Below are 13,841 nucleotides of genomic sequence, written 5' to 3'. Positions count from 1 at the left end.
CTCGCCGCTCGGCCGGGTGCCGCGCTGTCCGTGGCCGCCGGGGGCGGGCGGCGCTGGGCGGTGACGCGGCCGCCGCGGCGGGGCGGCGGGACCGGCGGGCAGATCCACATCACGGTCTCCCGAAAGACCGGAGCTACCCCACCCGGTGCCACTCCCAACATGGCGGCGGCGCTGCCCCGGCTCTCCCTGCCGCTCCCGCGAGAGGGGGGGGTGAGTCCTCGCGAGAGCTCGGCGCGGTGGAGGGCGGCCGACATGGAGCCGGGCGGCGGCGGCGTTGGGGGTGCGGGGCCGCTCCCGGGTAACAACAAGGCCCGTGGCGGGGCTGCGCCGCCCGGTAAGGCCCGCGACCTGGGCCGCCCGCCGCGCAAGGACTCCGAGGTCAGCGCCACCGCCGCCGGGCCTGGCTCCGCGGGGCGGGATGGTGGTGGTGGGGGGGGAGGCGGCCTTCCCGGGCGAGGCCGCGTTCGTCCTCCTCCGCCGTGGGCCCGGGGCCTGCCCGTGCGGTGCCGGCGTCCGCGGGGTCCGCCGTCCGCTTCAGTCCTGACCCGCGCGGGGCTTCCCGCTGTGTTTGGGGCTCCGCCATCCCCCGGGCCGGTGCTGGACCAGCCGCTCCCTCCCCCGGAGCCGGTGCTTGGGTACCGGTTCCCCCGGGGCCGGTCCTGCCGCCCCAAAGCCTTGGCCTGAGGCGCCAACAGCGGGGCTGTGCGAGCCGGTACCTGCTCTGTGGAGCCGAGAGGCCTTTCTCTGACAGGCCCGTTCGGTACCGGCTCTGCCCAGAGCTCACCTGGGTCGGTACCGGGCTCGGGTCGGTGCCAGTTTCCTGGTCATCCATCTCTTCCCCAAGTCTGGGTCGGTTTGACCTGTCTGGGGCATGAGGGTGGCTCGGTCCCCAGGTTCCCAAACGGACCCGGTACCGGCCACGCTCCTTCCAGGGCTGCTCTGGGCTCTCCCCGCCCCGGCCGGGGGCTTCTCCCCAGCTTTGCCGGTCGGTACCGGCAGTACCGGCCCTGTGCGGCAGTGGCCAGGGTGCGGCGAGGACTGGGTCATCGGGTCCCTGTGCATCGGGTCGGTCCCGCTGTGGTGCTCAGTGTGGGCTATGGCAAGAGGTGACCGACCCCTCCAAGGAGACACCGAGGTCCTGGTGGGGACCCCGGAGCCGTGGGGGATCAGGAGGGTTGCGTGGGACTGGGTGGAGCTGATTTATCCCACGGCTTTTCCATTGCGTCCCCCAAATCGGGTTTAATTCCTGGGATGGTTCCAGGGGTGTCCTCAGCAGGGTGGGGGATGCTCCCTGAAATGACAGGAGAGGGCCATGAGGAGGTTTGTGTGAGCCTTAGGTGCTGGGGAACGGCTCCCAGCCCCACAGAGCGGTGCAGACCCACCACCTTTCAAGCAGCTGGGGGTTTGGATCAGCCCCTTGCTCAGGAGTGGGTGCCCTGAGATTTGGGAGGGTTTTGCTGTGGGTCCACGCTGATGACTTGTTTAAAGGGAGCAGATGTTTTGTGGTCTAAGGCTTCTCTTGGATGTTTTTCCAGCCTCACCAAAGCTTCTTGGAGTTCTTTCATTCTCACTGTTTGCATCTGCTGGCATCCCTCCGATTGGCACTGGGGGGATAGCCCAAATTTTCACACGTGGGTGAGCTCTGAAAGCTCTCTGGTCCCCCATAACCCACTCTCTGCCCCAAGATTAAACATGCCCCGTCTCCTGCTTTATTTTTTGGCCATTTGGAGCTCCTGGAGTGTTTTAGAGGTGACGCGGGGGCTGCCCACCAGCAAAGCACAGCATGGCTCAGTGCAGCGGCGGTGGGATGGAGATGCAGGAGGTGGATAGGAGTTGCCTTGGTAACGTTTACGCTGCTGTGGGTACGTTTTTGGTCTCTTAAACAGATGATACAGTCCTGGATTTGCGGGAGGATGAGGTGAATTGTGAATGTCTTGGGGATTTTGGTTTTCCTGAAAAATGCTGTAATTTAACTGAATTCTTTCTCTGCTTTCAGGGCTATTCAGAGTCCCCAGACCTGGAGTTTGAATATGCAGATACTGACAAATGGGCAGCAGAGCTCTCCGGTAAGGAACTTGTCTTGGTGGATCAATTAATCAGCCATGATTTTCTTTCCTGGTAGTGATTAAAGGAGCTCTGTCAACTCCAGTATTGCTCTATTATTGTCTTTAAACACCTTATTCGTGTTAAAAGGAAGTGATATTGTGTAATTAATTTTTTTAGCCTTATGCTGGGTATGTTTTTTGCATTTGCCTCATCTTGGATAAAACTGCAATTAACGTGGCCAGGTTGCAGCTTTCTCTGACAACTCGGTGCAGGTTGTTGGAGATTTTCCTCTGTGCTCTTTCGGCAGAGCTGTACAGCTACACAGAAGGGCCAGAGTTCCTGCTCAACCGCAAGTGCTTCGAGGAGGACTTCAGGATCCACGGTAAGATCCTTCTCTTTGACCTCTTGCCCCTTCTGGGAGGGACAGGGATCTCCTGAAGGAGACATAGGGACTGATGCATTAATGCTGCGTCAGAAAGCTCGAGCTGTGCACTGATAGTCTTCACACGGTTTGTACTGGAGACCTCATTAGCGTGCGTGGGCTGGCTCTGGAGCTCAGCTTGCTGCCTCCAGCGTGCTCAGCGTTTGCTGATGTTGCTGTCCGAGGTGGTTCATCAGTGCCAGGACGGCTGTGCTGGAACATACTGGCAGCAGCAAGAGCATCCAGCTCATTTCCCATCAGCTGCCAGCGCTGGTTCAGATGGATGTGATTCATCTAGTTGTCTGAGGGAAGGCAGGAGACGGTCCCTCTGGGCCGATCATGCATTCCTGGGCGTTACTTCCCAGAGCACAGCGTTCCCTGGGGCAGCCCTGTTTTCCGTCATGCTGAATCCTTTTGAGCTTTTCCAGTGATGTTTGTGTCCAGGGCAGGCAGAGGAGCCCCGTGCCCTCAGCCTGCCTACTTTGGCTTTTCAGTGCGGGAGAAGAAATGGACCGAACTGGACAAGAACCAGCACCGCACCCACGCCATGCGGCTTCTTGACGGGCTGGAGGTCACTGCGCGGGAAAAGAGGCTGAAGGTTGCCCGAGCCATCCTTTACGTTGCCCAAGGTGACACCAGGCCTCTGCCCCCTTAGTTTCCCCATTGCTAAATCTGGGTAATGGATTGGAGGCTATCAATTTAAAAAACTTAAAATAGTTTTTTTTTCTTGCATTTTTTATTTCATCTGGAATGAAGCTAATTCTCACGGGAGCCAGACAGTTTATAGGAGTTTGTTCCAAAATTTGGCCTACTTCCCTGTGCTATCCTGGATCTGCCAGACCTCGGCTGCGTTACCTACAGGAGGGCAATTCTGTCCTCTGCATCCAACTTTTTGCCTTAAAATTAAGGCTGTGTTTTTCATTCCCCATGCAAAGTGCTCTGGCGGTGTGGGAGGGCCTCAGGATCCCTACGGAGATGGGATCCAGCAAGGGTATCATTGCAGGCACGTTTGGGGAGTGTGGCTCTGAGGCTGAGGTGCAGGCCTGGATGAGGTATAACATCTTCCTCTTGCTGGAAGTGGGGACGTTCAACGCTTTGGTGGAGCTGCTGAACATGGAGATTGAGTGAGTACTGGAGGAAAGCACTTCAGAAATGGCTCTGGAGCTCCATGGCAGGAGTTTTTTCCAGTTGGTGGCAGTCCCATTCCTGGTCTGTCTATTCCTAATCTGATCCGGCCAGCCACCAGTAATGACTCCTGCTGTTCTGGGTGGATAGGTAATGTAGAATTATACCTGATTTATACAGAAATTCATTATGAGTCGTGCTGCCTGGCAGCAAATAGAGGCAGGTCTGTTCCTCCTCCCTTGATTGCATTGTGAACAGGGGACTTGTTGCAGCTATATCTAGTCCAGGGTTTGGCTCTGGCATGTGGGTTGCTCGTGGCAGAGTTAAAATGTCTCCAAAGGCCCCTCTTGAGGCTGTTTTCCCTCCACAGTAACAGCGCAGCTTGCAGCAGTGCCGTGAGAAAGCCGGCCATCTCCCTGGCTGACAGCACGGACCTCAGGTATGGAGCAGGGCTTGGGAGGATGGGATGCTCTAAGGCCAAGGAGGGGGACCCAGCACTTGCTGGTTTCTTTGGTGAGCTAAGACAGGCCAGCAGGCACCGGAGGGTGTCCCAGGGCTGTCCCAGCTTCTGCCCTGGCTCTGTGAATGTTGTCAGGTGTGCTCAGGTCTGCTCAGTCCGCAGATGTCCCTTGTGCTCAGCCTGCACAGCAGGCATGTGGCTGGTTGGGGACATGAAAGCAATAAAGTATGGGAAAGCAATTTTTTTTCCTGGTTTGACTTGCAGAGACCTTTTTCCCCAGTGCCTGAGCACCAGTCCCCTGGTGTGGAGTGGGTGCATGGAAACCAGCTGTGGTCTGGGCTGGTCCAGCTTCCCCCCAGAGCCCTGGGTGCTGGTGGTGCCTCCATAACTCATCCCAGCCTCTGGTGATTTGCCTGACTTTCTGCTTTTTGCAGGGTACTGCTGAACATCATGTACCTGATTGTGGAGACTGTTCGGCAGGAGGCTGAGGGGGACAAGCCTGAGTGGAAGAGCATGAGACAGACCTTCCGAGCAGAGCTGGGTGAGGACCATGTGCTTGGATGTTGACAGGATGGAGGTTTCTAGGGCTGAAGTGCGAGCAAGTGAGATGGGGTTTGTCTCTAGGCCTCAGTTAATAGGGACTGGCAGCACTGGGTTGGTTTCTCCTAGGCTGAACCTTGCTGGTGGGGCAAAGCGGGATGAGCAGAGGAAGGCAGCCAGCCTTTTCTGCTGTCCGGCTGGTCTCTCCCTGGGCAAAAAAGTTGAATATTGGGGCTGTCATTTCCTCACAACACAGAAGTAAGAAATTGTGGAGGTTACAAGGCCTTGGAAAGGAAGCAAGAAGTTGTCTGGGGTGAGATGAAGATCTCAGAGATGGGGGGTGTGAGACTGCAGAGGCTGTGTGAGGGTGCAGAGGCTGGTGGTGCTGGCAGTTGGGGTGAGGTCAAGGGTGAGGGATGCCTGGCTATTCCTGCCATGTGGTTCCAGGAGCACCCCTGTACAACAACGAGCCCTTCTCTGTCATGCTCTTTGGGATGGTGACCAAATTCTGCAGTGGCCACGCTCCGCACTTCCCCATGAAGAAGGTGCTGCTCTTGCTCTGGAAGACTGTGCTGGTAAGGAGAGGCCATGGGGTGTGCTGACATGCATCTTGTGGTTTGACGTTCAGCAGAGGAAGGAAATTCTGCTCTCAGAGCTGTCTGTAATTGCTCCATCCTCTTTTTCTGGTGTTCAGCTGAGTAGTTTGTGCCCTATTAAAGCCACACCCAGGTTTCACCCCATAGGGGAGCATTGCATATGGGTGTCTGGAGCTGGATACTGACGACAGACCCAAAGCAAGGTTCCTGGCTGGGGTCTGCATGAAAGAAAAGGTCCAGACACTTCAATTGTTGATGCCTGAACACCCTCCTGTCCCTTCTGCCTTTCACAATGACAAGAGCAGCACGGGCCCAGGCAGCTCTTGTTTTACACCCTGAGGAAGGATTTGGGACTCCTGGAGAGTGGATTTGGAGAGGGCCCCGGTGCCATGTGTCAAGGGGTCCCCTGTGCTCAGGGTGCCATGGTCTCCCTTGCAGTGCACCCTTGGGGGCTTTGAGGAGCTCCAGAGCATGAAGGCAGAGAAGCGGGAGATCCTGGGCCTCCCACCTCTCCCAGAGGACAGCATTAAAGTGATCCGCAACATGCGAGCTGCCTCCCCACCCGCATCCGCCTCTGATCTGATTGAGCAGCAGCAGAAGCGAGGCCGGCGAGAGCACAAGGTGAGGCTGGCGCAGGGAGCTGGGGATGGTGATGTTAATGAGGGGACTGCTGGGGTCTGGGCACTGACCTTGGAGCAACTTGTCCCCACATTACTCACCTGCCTGCTCTTCTGTCTCCAGGCCCTAATTAAGCAGGATAACCTCGATGCCTTCAACGAGCGGGACCCTTACAAAGCTGATGACTCCCGTGAGGAAGAGGAGGAAAATGATGATGACAACAGCCTGGAGGGAGAGACCTTCCCCCTCGAACGGGACGAAGTGATGCCTCCACCCACTCAGCATCCCCCCAGTGACCGCATCACCTGCCCCAAGGGGCTACCCTGGGCCCCCAAGGTCCGGTGAGTCCGTGGGGCTGACCTGCAGGGAGAGCTGGAGCAGGTTGAGGAAAACGGAGGCTGTTAAATGCTGAGAACTTCAGCAAGGCTGTGGGGAAGATGATGGGGTCGTCACTTTGGCGGCTGTTCTTTTGGTGGGGTGGGCTCAGCACCATCTCCTTTATCTGACAATGAGGTTTTTCCTGATAGCCTGTGCCTGGGGCTGTGGTGTACCTAGGCAGACAGGAAGATGTGACTCTTCCCCTTTTCCCTTTGCTGCAGAGAGAAGGACATTGAGATGTTCCTGGAGTCCAGCCGCAGCAAGTTCATTGGCTACACGCTGGGCAGGTGGGTTCCTGCAGAGCCAGCCTGGGGGGCTGCCAATCTGGGGGGGAAGTTCTGAGCTCGCTGGCTTGTTCTTGGGGTGGTGGTCTCTGACCAGCCCATGGGTGGCTCAGGTTTGCTCCTGCCTGCACCCATCCCGGCTCTTTCCCTTCTCTCTAGTGACACCAACACTGTGGTGGGCTTGCCCAGGCCCATCCACGAGAGCATCCGAACCCTGAAGCTGGTGAGTACATTGATGAATTCCTCCAGCCCCTGCTGTTGTGTGGATGCCCCTTCCCCATCACCCTGCACTGATCACAGGTCAGGGCCAGTGGTGCATTTTCCTGACCCCTCTCCCACTTGCTCAGCCCTTTGTTGGGAGTGGCCATAATTTTTCATCCCATCACTGGTCTCCCAGGCTGACTGAGCCGCTTTCTTTATTGGCCTCATCCCTTTCGTACTGGGGTTGTCCCAGAGGTGAGGCCAGGAGCTACCACCCTGCCCATCAACATCGGTGACCACTGGGACAGGAATAACAGGGAGGGACTTAAAAAGATGATGGGACCAGGCTGGGGCTGGTGACATTGATGGGGGGAGTCTGTGGTGTGAACCTCTGCTCTCTCCCTGTGCAGCACAAGTACACATCAATCGCAGAGGTGCAAGTGCATATGGAGGATGAGTACCTGCGCTCCCCGCTCTCTGGGGTGAGTGTGGGCATGAGGATGAGACAAAGCTCCTAGGCTGGGAGCTGGGGGCACTTGGTGCCCCCAGGCCTTTTAGCTTTTGGCAGGGCTGGGGGGTTTGCTCTGCTGGGGAGGGAGGGAGGAGCAATTGCTGTGGGCAGAGGGTGGGGGGTGTGGAGAGGCTTTGGGCAGGAGCTGGGGGTATCCTGCCCTTGGGGTTGGAGAGCCTAGGGCTGAGCCAGGCCCACAATGCCGGTGGCAGCTCCTGGTATGAGGTTTTGTGGTCTCTCCTGGCACCAGGGGGAAGAAGAAGTGGAGCAAGTCCCTGCAGAGATCCTGTACCAGGGCCTCCTGCCAAGCCTGCCGCAGTACATGGTGAGCTGGGGAGCACTGGGGGTCCTCTGGGCTCAGTGGAGGGGGTCTGCCTCCACTGCTCCATCCCTTTCCGGTGATGCCCCCCAGGTTTTCTTCCCTCCCCACATATACAACCCTGTTACTCCCTCCTGTGGTGGGGAGGGGATCCTGTGTCCGGTTCCCCCGCTCCCATCCCTGTTCCATCAATCCTTTCTCCCCAGATTGCTCTGCTGAAGATCCTCCTTGCCGCAGCCCCCACCTCCAAAGCCAAGACAGACTCCATCAACATCTTGGCAGATGTCTTGCCGGAGGAGATGCCGTGAGTGATAGTGGAGGGCAAGCAGAGGTGCTGGGTGATGGTGGGAAGGGAACGGAGGATGGGAGGGAGTCAGGCAGGGTGGCATGGTTTGGGCTGGGGCTGCTCTGAGGCCTCCTGGGTGATCTGACCGTCTTCTGCTCGGTGGTGTGCCAGGAATTGTGTGTTGCTGCAGGAGCTGGCTGCAGCTGGCTGCTGAGAGCCCAGGGGATGGCAGCACTGTCTGCCAACACCTCCGGGGCTGGCAGGGTGCGGACAGTGCCCCAGCCCAAAGATCCCTCTGTGTCCCCCAGGACCACAGTGCTGCAGAGCATGAAGCTGGGGGTGGATGTCAATCGGCACAAGGAGATCATCGTCAAAGCCATTTCTGCTGTGCTGCTCCTTCTGCTCAAGCACTTCAAGCTGAATCACATCTACCAGGTGAGGTGGGCCAGGGTCCAGCCGCCCTGCACGGGGCTTTGGGGATGCGCCAGGACCCAGGGTGGGTCCCCATTCACCTGCCTTTCTCCTCAGTTTGAGTACATGGCCCAGCATCTGGTCTTCGCCAACTGCATCCCGCTCATCCTGAAGTTCTTCAACCAGAACATCATGTCCTACATCACTGCCAAGAACAGGTAGTGGAGGGGGTTGCCTGCCTGCATCCCTGCCGGGTGCGGGGAGCGGGTCCCTGCTTGCTTTTCCCCTCCACAATCCCTCCCTGGCTGTGGCTTCGGCACAGGTAGATGCAGGGAAGTGCCCACTCCAGTGGGTGGGAGGCGTGGGGCTGTGTTGCCCCCAGGCCAGGTGGGATCAACACCCCCTCTTTTCCACAGCATTTCTGTCCTGGACTACCCGTACTGCGTGGTACATGAGCTGCCGGAGCTGACGGCAGAGAGCCTGGTGAGTTGCTCCCTTCTCTGCCAGGTCCTGGCATCCTGGGGTGCTTCCCAGGGGGGATCATGGGTGCAGGGAGGCAGCAGGGCTCCAGCACCCAGCCCTGGCACCCCCAGCACTCCTGGACTCGGCCCCTGGTGCTGCTGAGGGTTTGGGGGGGTGCATGGGGCTGGCAGACATCTCCTGCCTGCATGCTGTGCTGTACCCCTTTGGGCAAGGGTCCTCAGACCAGAACAGCCTCTTCTCATCCCAGCTCTGATCTCTTGCCTGACCCCTTCCTCTGCTTTCCTGCAGGAAGCTGGAGACAACAACCAGTTTTGCTGGAGGAACCTCTTCTCCTGCATAAACCTCCTGCGCATCCTGAACAAACTGACCAAGTGGAAGCACTCCCGCACCATGGTGAGGGCTGGGGAACCCACTGGGGCTCAGCCCCGGCCAGACTGGGCTGTCACAGGGTGCCTGGACAGGGTGAGGGGGCTGTGGGTGCCTTGGGGTGGCCCTTGCATGGTACCCCAGACTTTGCTGGGGAGCAGGAGGCAAGAGAGGGTAGGTGGAAGGGGAGAGGGACAGTGCACACTGCAGGGAAGGGCTTGTGTGTGCTGGAGGTGGTGGTTGGCATGTGTGTACCCATGTATCTGTCCCAGCCATGTCAACCCGCTGTCCCCGGCTGCTGGGGGTGCTGTTCCCTGCAGATGCTGGTGGTGTTCAAGTCAGCACCCATCCTGAAGCGGGCACTGAAGGTGAAGCAGGCCATGATGCAGCTTTATGTGCTGAAGCTGCTCAAGGTACAGACCAAGTACCTGGGCCGGCAGTGGAGGAAGAGCAACATGAAGACCATGTCGGCCATCTACCAGAAAGTGCGGCACCGTCTCAATGATGACTGGGCTTACGGCAACGGTATGTCCTTCACAGCAGCTGCAGAACATCCCGTTACCTGCTGTCCTTCCTGCTCCGTGCAGTGATGTGTCTGTGCCCAGAGCTGTCCCTTTTCTGCTTAGGGCTCGTGCAACCCTTAGTTCTGGGGTGCGGGGAGGGATTTGGAGTGGTGGCATCGCAGGGAAGAGGGAAAGGGCTGGCAATGGCTGGTGTTGGAGCTATTGGTGGCTGCCTGCTCTGTGCTCTGCGTGTTGCTCTTTGTAAGGACCTGCAAAGATGTTTCCTGAGGGACTTGGGCTTGCTGAAGGGCCCCCAGCTCCCCTCTGACACCCCTCTTCACTCTGCCCAGACCTGGATGCCCGGCCCTGGGACTTCCAGGCAGAGGAATGTGCCCTGCGTGCCAGCATCGAGCGCTTCAACTCACGTCGCTACGACCGGGCACACAGCAACCCTGATTTTCTGCCTGTGGACAACTGCCTGCAGAGCGTGCTGGGCCAGCGTGTGGACCTGCCTGAGGATTTCCAGGTCAACTACGACCTGTGGCTGGAGCGGGAGGTCTTCTCCCGACCCATCTCCTGGGAGGAGCTGCTGCAGTGAGGGATGACTGGGAGGCAGGAGGGGGTGCTTTGGGGAGATCACAAAGCCGGCCTGCTGCCGAGGGGCAGGAGGAGAGAGGCTTTGGGGGGGGTGGGTCTGTGTGTGCCTGGACCCCCTGTGGCAGGCTTGGGAAGAGGCTGGAGCTGTGGGGTCCTTGCCGAGGCACCATCCTGCCCCTCTGCCTCCTTCCAGGCTCTGCCAGGCTCAACCCCCGAGCTGAGGGTGAAGGCTTGGCGGAGGCCACAGTGCCCTGGGAGTCTCCTGTTGGGTGGGGGGGACCTGTGTGTGCCCCTGGTCGATGCTTTCAGAGGCAGCACTGCCATCACCCTCCTCCTGCCCCCCACCAGCCAGGGCTGAGACCCTTCTGCTCCACTTGGAGCAGCCAGTGGTGCGGGGAGCGGGGCAAAGTGGAGTGAGGGCCCCTTCGGTGCTGCTGCGGGACATGGGGAGCAGAGGCTGCTGTGGCAGGAAAACGGTCTGTCCCCCTGCCCAGACCCTGCCTGGGGGGACGTGGCGGTGGGGTCGGGGGTGCTGGGAGGGCGATGGCTTGGGGGATGAGGGTCTGTCCTCTCGCTGAGGGGCTGGGGACGGCTGGAGACTGCAGTCTTCCCTTGCCCCGCTGGGTGGGGTGGATGAGCTGTGTGTATATATATATATATATATATATATATATATATATTTCGTGATATCTCTGACCCGAGTGTGTCTGGGCTCTATCTGTGTCCCCATCCCTCCTGCCCCAGGGAAGCAGCAATGGGTGGGCCCAGGGATGGGGCTGAGCTAGCGCACAGGGTTCATTGTCTTGTGTCCTTGTCCCCACTCCTCAAGTCCCACTGGGGGTGGATTACCTGTCGCTGAAAGATTTAATATTTTGCAACTGGATCTGTTGGCTTGGGGGAGCTGGTGACCTCGGGGTTGCAGGCAGGAGCTGGCAGGTTCAAGCAGGCATTTGCCTGTCCCTTTCCCTGAACCCTCCCGAGTTCTGCCCTGGGATTTCTGACACCGGCATGGTGGTGGTGTCACTGGGATTTTCTTTGGCCCCTGTTCCCAGCATTGGAGCCTGGCCTTAACAGAGCTCACTCTTACGCCTTGCTGTGCCTCAGTTTCCCTGGCAGAGGGGCAGCAGCAGCCCTGGCCAGCTCAGGTGGGTAAAATCCCAGGCGATTCACCCCTGGTTTGAGCGGGGAGAGGCAGAGCAGGGGCAGAGGAAACTTTGCTTCCCTGCCCAAGGGTGGTGGTGGTGGTGGTTGTGGGCAGAGGGAGGCTGGGGCAGCCCTGATTTACTCCCTGTCGCCTGCTGGGATGCATCAGGGCCAAGTCCATGGTGCTCCAGGAGTGAGCCCAGCTTTGCGGGATGCTCAGCCCCTGCTCTGGAGACCTTCTTGTGGGCTCTGAAGGCAGGAGGCAGCACACTCAGCGCTTAGCAGACATAAGAGAAGCCATGCCAGCTTAGCCTCGATGGTAACGTGCCCTTAATCAGTCCCCAGACTGTGCGGCCATGAGACGGGCTGTGGGACCCATCCTGCCCGCTTCCCTCATAGCCATGGGCAAGGGACAGGTGCTGACATCGAGCTGGAGCCCAGCGATCACTCCAAGGTCCCTATTGCTGCCCCCTGACCCTGTCCCCCCGTGAGCAGCATGGATCAGGGGGGATGTCCCTGGAGCAAGATCTGGCTGGGGGGTGCAACCACCACCGTCACATTGGAATGGGTGATGCCTGAATTTTCAAAGTGTACTGAGTCCCCGCTGAGTGGTTTCCTTCCACCTGGGTGCCCCTAGCACCCACCCTGGCCCCCAAAACCTGGTCCTGGTGCAGGAGCTGGCTGGGGGAGCCCGGCAGGACGCTCACAGATGAGGTGTGAGCTGAGCCGAGCTCTCCATCACACCTCGCTCCCCTCCGCCTGCTCCAAAATGTTCCCCAGCTGTGCCGGGCGATCACAGACTGCGGCTTTTATAGTGCTGCTGGAGCCATAAATAACTTATTAAAAATGTTTTATTGTTTATAAATGAATAACGAAATCCCCGCCGGTGGGAGGGGGGGCTGTGAGAGCCAGGGCACAAGATGTCCCAGGCAAGGATGGGCACCCATTGGGTGCATAGCCGGGCCGTGGGCTGTCTCCTGAGGGGCACCCACTGTGGCCAGGCTGTGCCAGGGGTGCTGAGCCTTGTGGGTGAGGAACAACATCCACAAAGGTCTTGGAGCATTTGGGCTCCCTTTGGCTGAAAACCTTGGGTTTTGGCTCAAATTGGGCTGGACCAACAGATTGGGTGCCTCCCCAAGAGGGTCTGTGGTGCCTGGCTGATGTTCCCCCCGGCCCCAGCACCAGGATGCAGGAGACCAGGAGCTGGGGGCAAGGTGGCATTGCAGTTTCTGGGTTTTTTTTGGCACGAGGGGGCCCTTGGAGGTGCGACAGCATCTCCTGGCGATAGGGTGAGCAGGAGCAAGGTGACGTCCCGTTTGTGACTTGGATTTGGGCTGTTTGTATGCAGTGGGGGGGGTCACACTGGCTGGGGGATGGGATGGGACATGCTGCTGCAACCTGGCGCTTGGAGGGACTTGCGGTGCACCCTGAGACCCCTGGAGCAGATGAAGCACGTCAGATGTGATAAGATGACCCCCCCTCAGACACCTGAGACTGGCCATACAGGTACCACCACTAAGGGGCTTCCTGCAGGCCCCCCAAATGGGGAAAACCCTCCAAATTGACCACTTCTTCGCCAAACACCCCAGTTGGGGCACCTGGGATGGTACCAGGGATGGGGGTCCCACCCCCTGGGATTAAAGCACCTCCCTGCTTCATCAATCTGAGGGGTAATGGGCATGGAGGGGCTATGGGTGACCCCACAGGGAAATGGGCTTCAATTTAGGTGTCTTTATCCCCGCAGCGCCCCACCCCATACTGGTTTATTCCCTGTCCTGGGGGGCTCTGCACATTGCAGGAGCTGGTGACTGTGCTGGGGAGGTCATCCTGAACCTTGTTTTCCCTCTGAGGGGGAGCAGAAACAGCTGCTCGTGGTTTGGGGGGCGGGTTGAGGGCCTCCTTCAACATGCCTGGGGGTTTTGCTCTGCCCTGCAGTAACTCCCCCTGAACACCAGCTTGTGTGGGTCTTCCCAGTATGGTTGGACTGGAACGTGCCAAGCCTAATTTCTGCCATTGCTGGCTATGCTGGGGGAGGTTGGCGGCCAAATTTCAGCTGGGGAGGGGAGCGCTAACCCCAAAACAACCCAGTGCCCCTTGCCCCGGTGCACTCCTCACTGGCACAGTCCCCTCCCTGGACATACCCAAGGCTGGTGACCCCCAGGTCAGGCAGGGAGGGAGGCAGGTGGGGGGGGGGGGCCAAGAGGCTGCGACCCTGCTGCAAACCACTGGGTATCTCCATCAAATCCTATTCACTGAAGGTTCTTGGGGGGGGAGGGGGGGGCTCATTTTTTGGGAGCCACTTTCAGGGTCCTGAGCTGCCAGTGCCAGCCCCGCTGGGGCAGACTGGGTTTGGGGGTGACCCTTTTCCCTCCCCCAGCAGTCCCACTTTTGACACCACCCCCCCACCTGACAGCAGTGTGATGGGAGTGGGCTGGGATGCAGGAAAGCTCGTGGAGATCGGGGTGCACAGGGAGAGGGGTAAGGGTGACCCCAACAACCTGCTTCCAAACCCTGGTACTGGGTGGGGGGAGGACACACTCCGGGGTGGGGGGG

At 58.9% G+C, this 13,841-nt stretch overlaps 1 protein-coding gene across 4 annotated transcripts; it reads left to right on the top strand.

Annotated features, from left to right (window-relative positions):
• The first annotated feature begins 6 nt into the window (after positions 1–6).
• On the top strand, positions 7–12,153 carry STRIP1 (striatin interacting protein 1). Of its 4 annotated transcripts, none has more exons than XM_069771152.1 (21): positions 7–210; positions 1,997–2,066; positions 2,354–2,428; positions 2,962–3,096; positions 3,471–3,591; positions 3,963–4,031; positions 4,487–4,593; positions 5,040–5,167; positions 5,627–5,809; positions 5,930–6,147; positions 6,406–6,471; positions 6,628–6,691; positions 7,080–7,151; positions 7,431–7,505; positions 7,706–7,803; positions 8,094–8,220; positions 8,314–8,414; positions 8,613–8,679; positions 8,968–9,072; positions 9,366–9,570; positions 9,899–12,153. In XM_069771152.1, exons 1-21 carry the CDS (start codon positions 160–162, stop codon positions 10,144–10,146), a joined length of 2,385 nt encoding a protein of 794 aa, XP_069627253.1. In that variant the 5' UTR covers positions 7–159; the 3' UTR covers positions 10,147–12,153. The 4 variants fall into 4 exon arrangements, with proteins under 4 accessions (XP_069627253.1, XP_069627251.1, XP_069627254.1 ...); XM_069771150.1 differs by lacking the exon at positions 7–210 and adding an exon at positions 222–378; XM_069771153.1 differs by lacking the exon at positions 7–210 and adding an exon at positions 1,100–1,815.
• The last annotated feature ends 1,688 nt before the right edge of the window (positions 12,154–13,841 follow it).

The sequence above is a fragment of the Haliaeetus albicilla genome, chromosome 26 (genome assembly GCF_947461875.1).
Source record: "Haliaeetus albicilla chromosome 26, bHalAlb1.1, whole genome shotgun sequence".
Lineage (NCBI taxonomy): Eukaryota > Metazoa > Chordata > Aves > Accipitriformes > Accipitridae > Haliaeetus > Haliaeetus albicilla.
Note: the sequence above shows the minus strand (reverse complement) of the source record. Positions and strands in the feature narration are given on the sequence as shown.

Coding starts and splice junctions, on each gene's coding strand:
- STRIP1 (XM_069771153.1), top strand. CDS start 1,474: ATGACTTGTTTAAAGGGAGCAGATGTTTTGTGGTCTAAGGCTTCTCTT. Junction 2,429..2,961: donor GGAGGACTTCAGGATCCACG/GTAAGATCCTTC, acceptor TTGGCTTTTCAG/TGCGGGAGAAGAAATGGACC. Junction 8,221..8,313: donor AGCTGAATCACATCTACCAG/GTGAGGTGGGCC, acceptor CTTTCTCCTCAG/TTTGAGTACATGGCCCAGCA.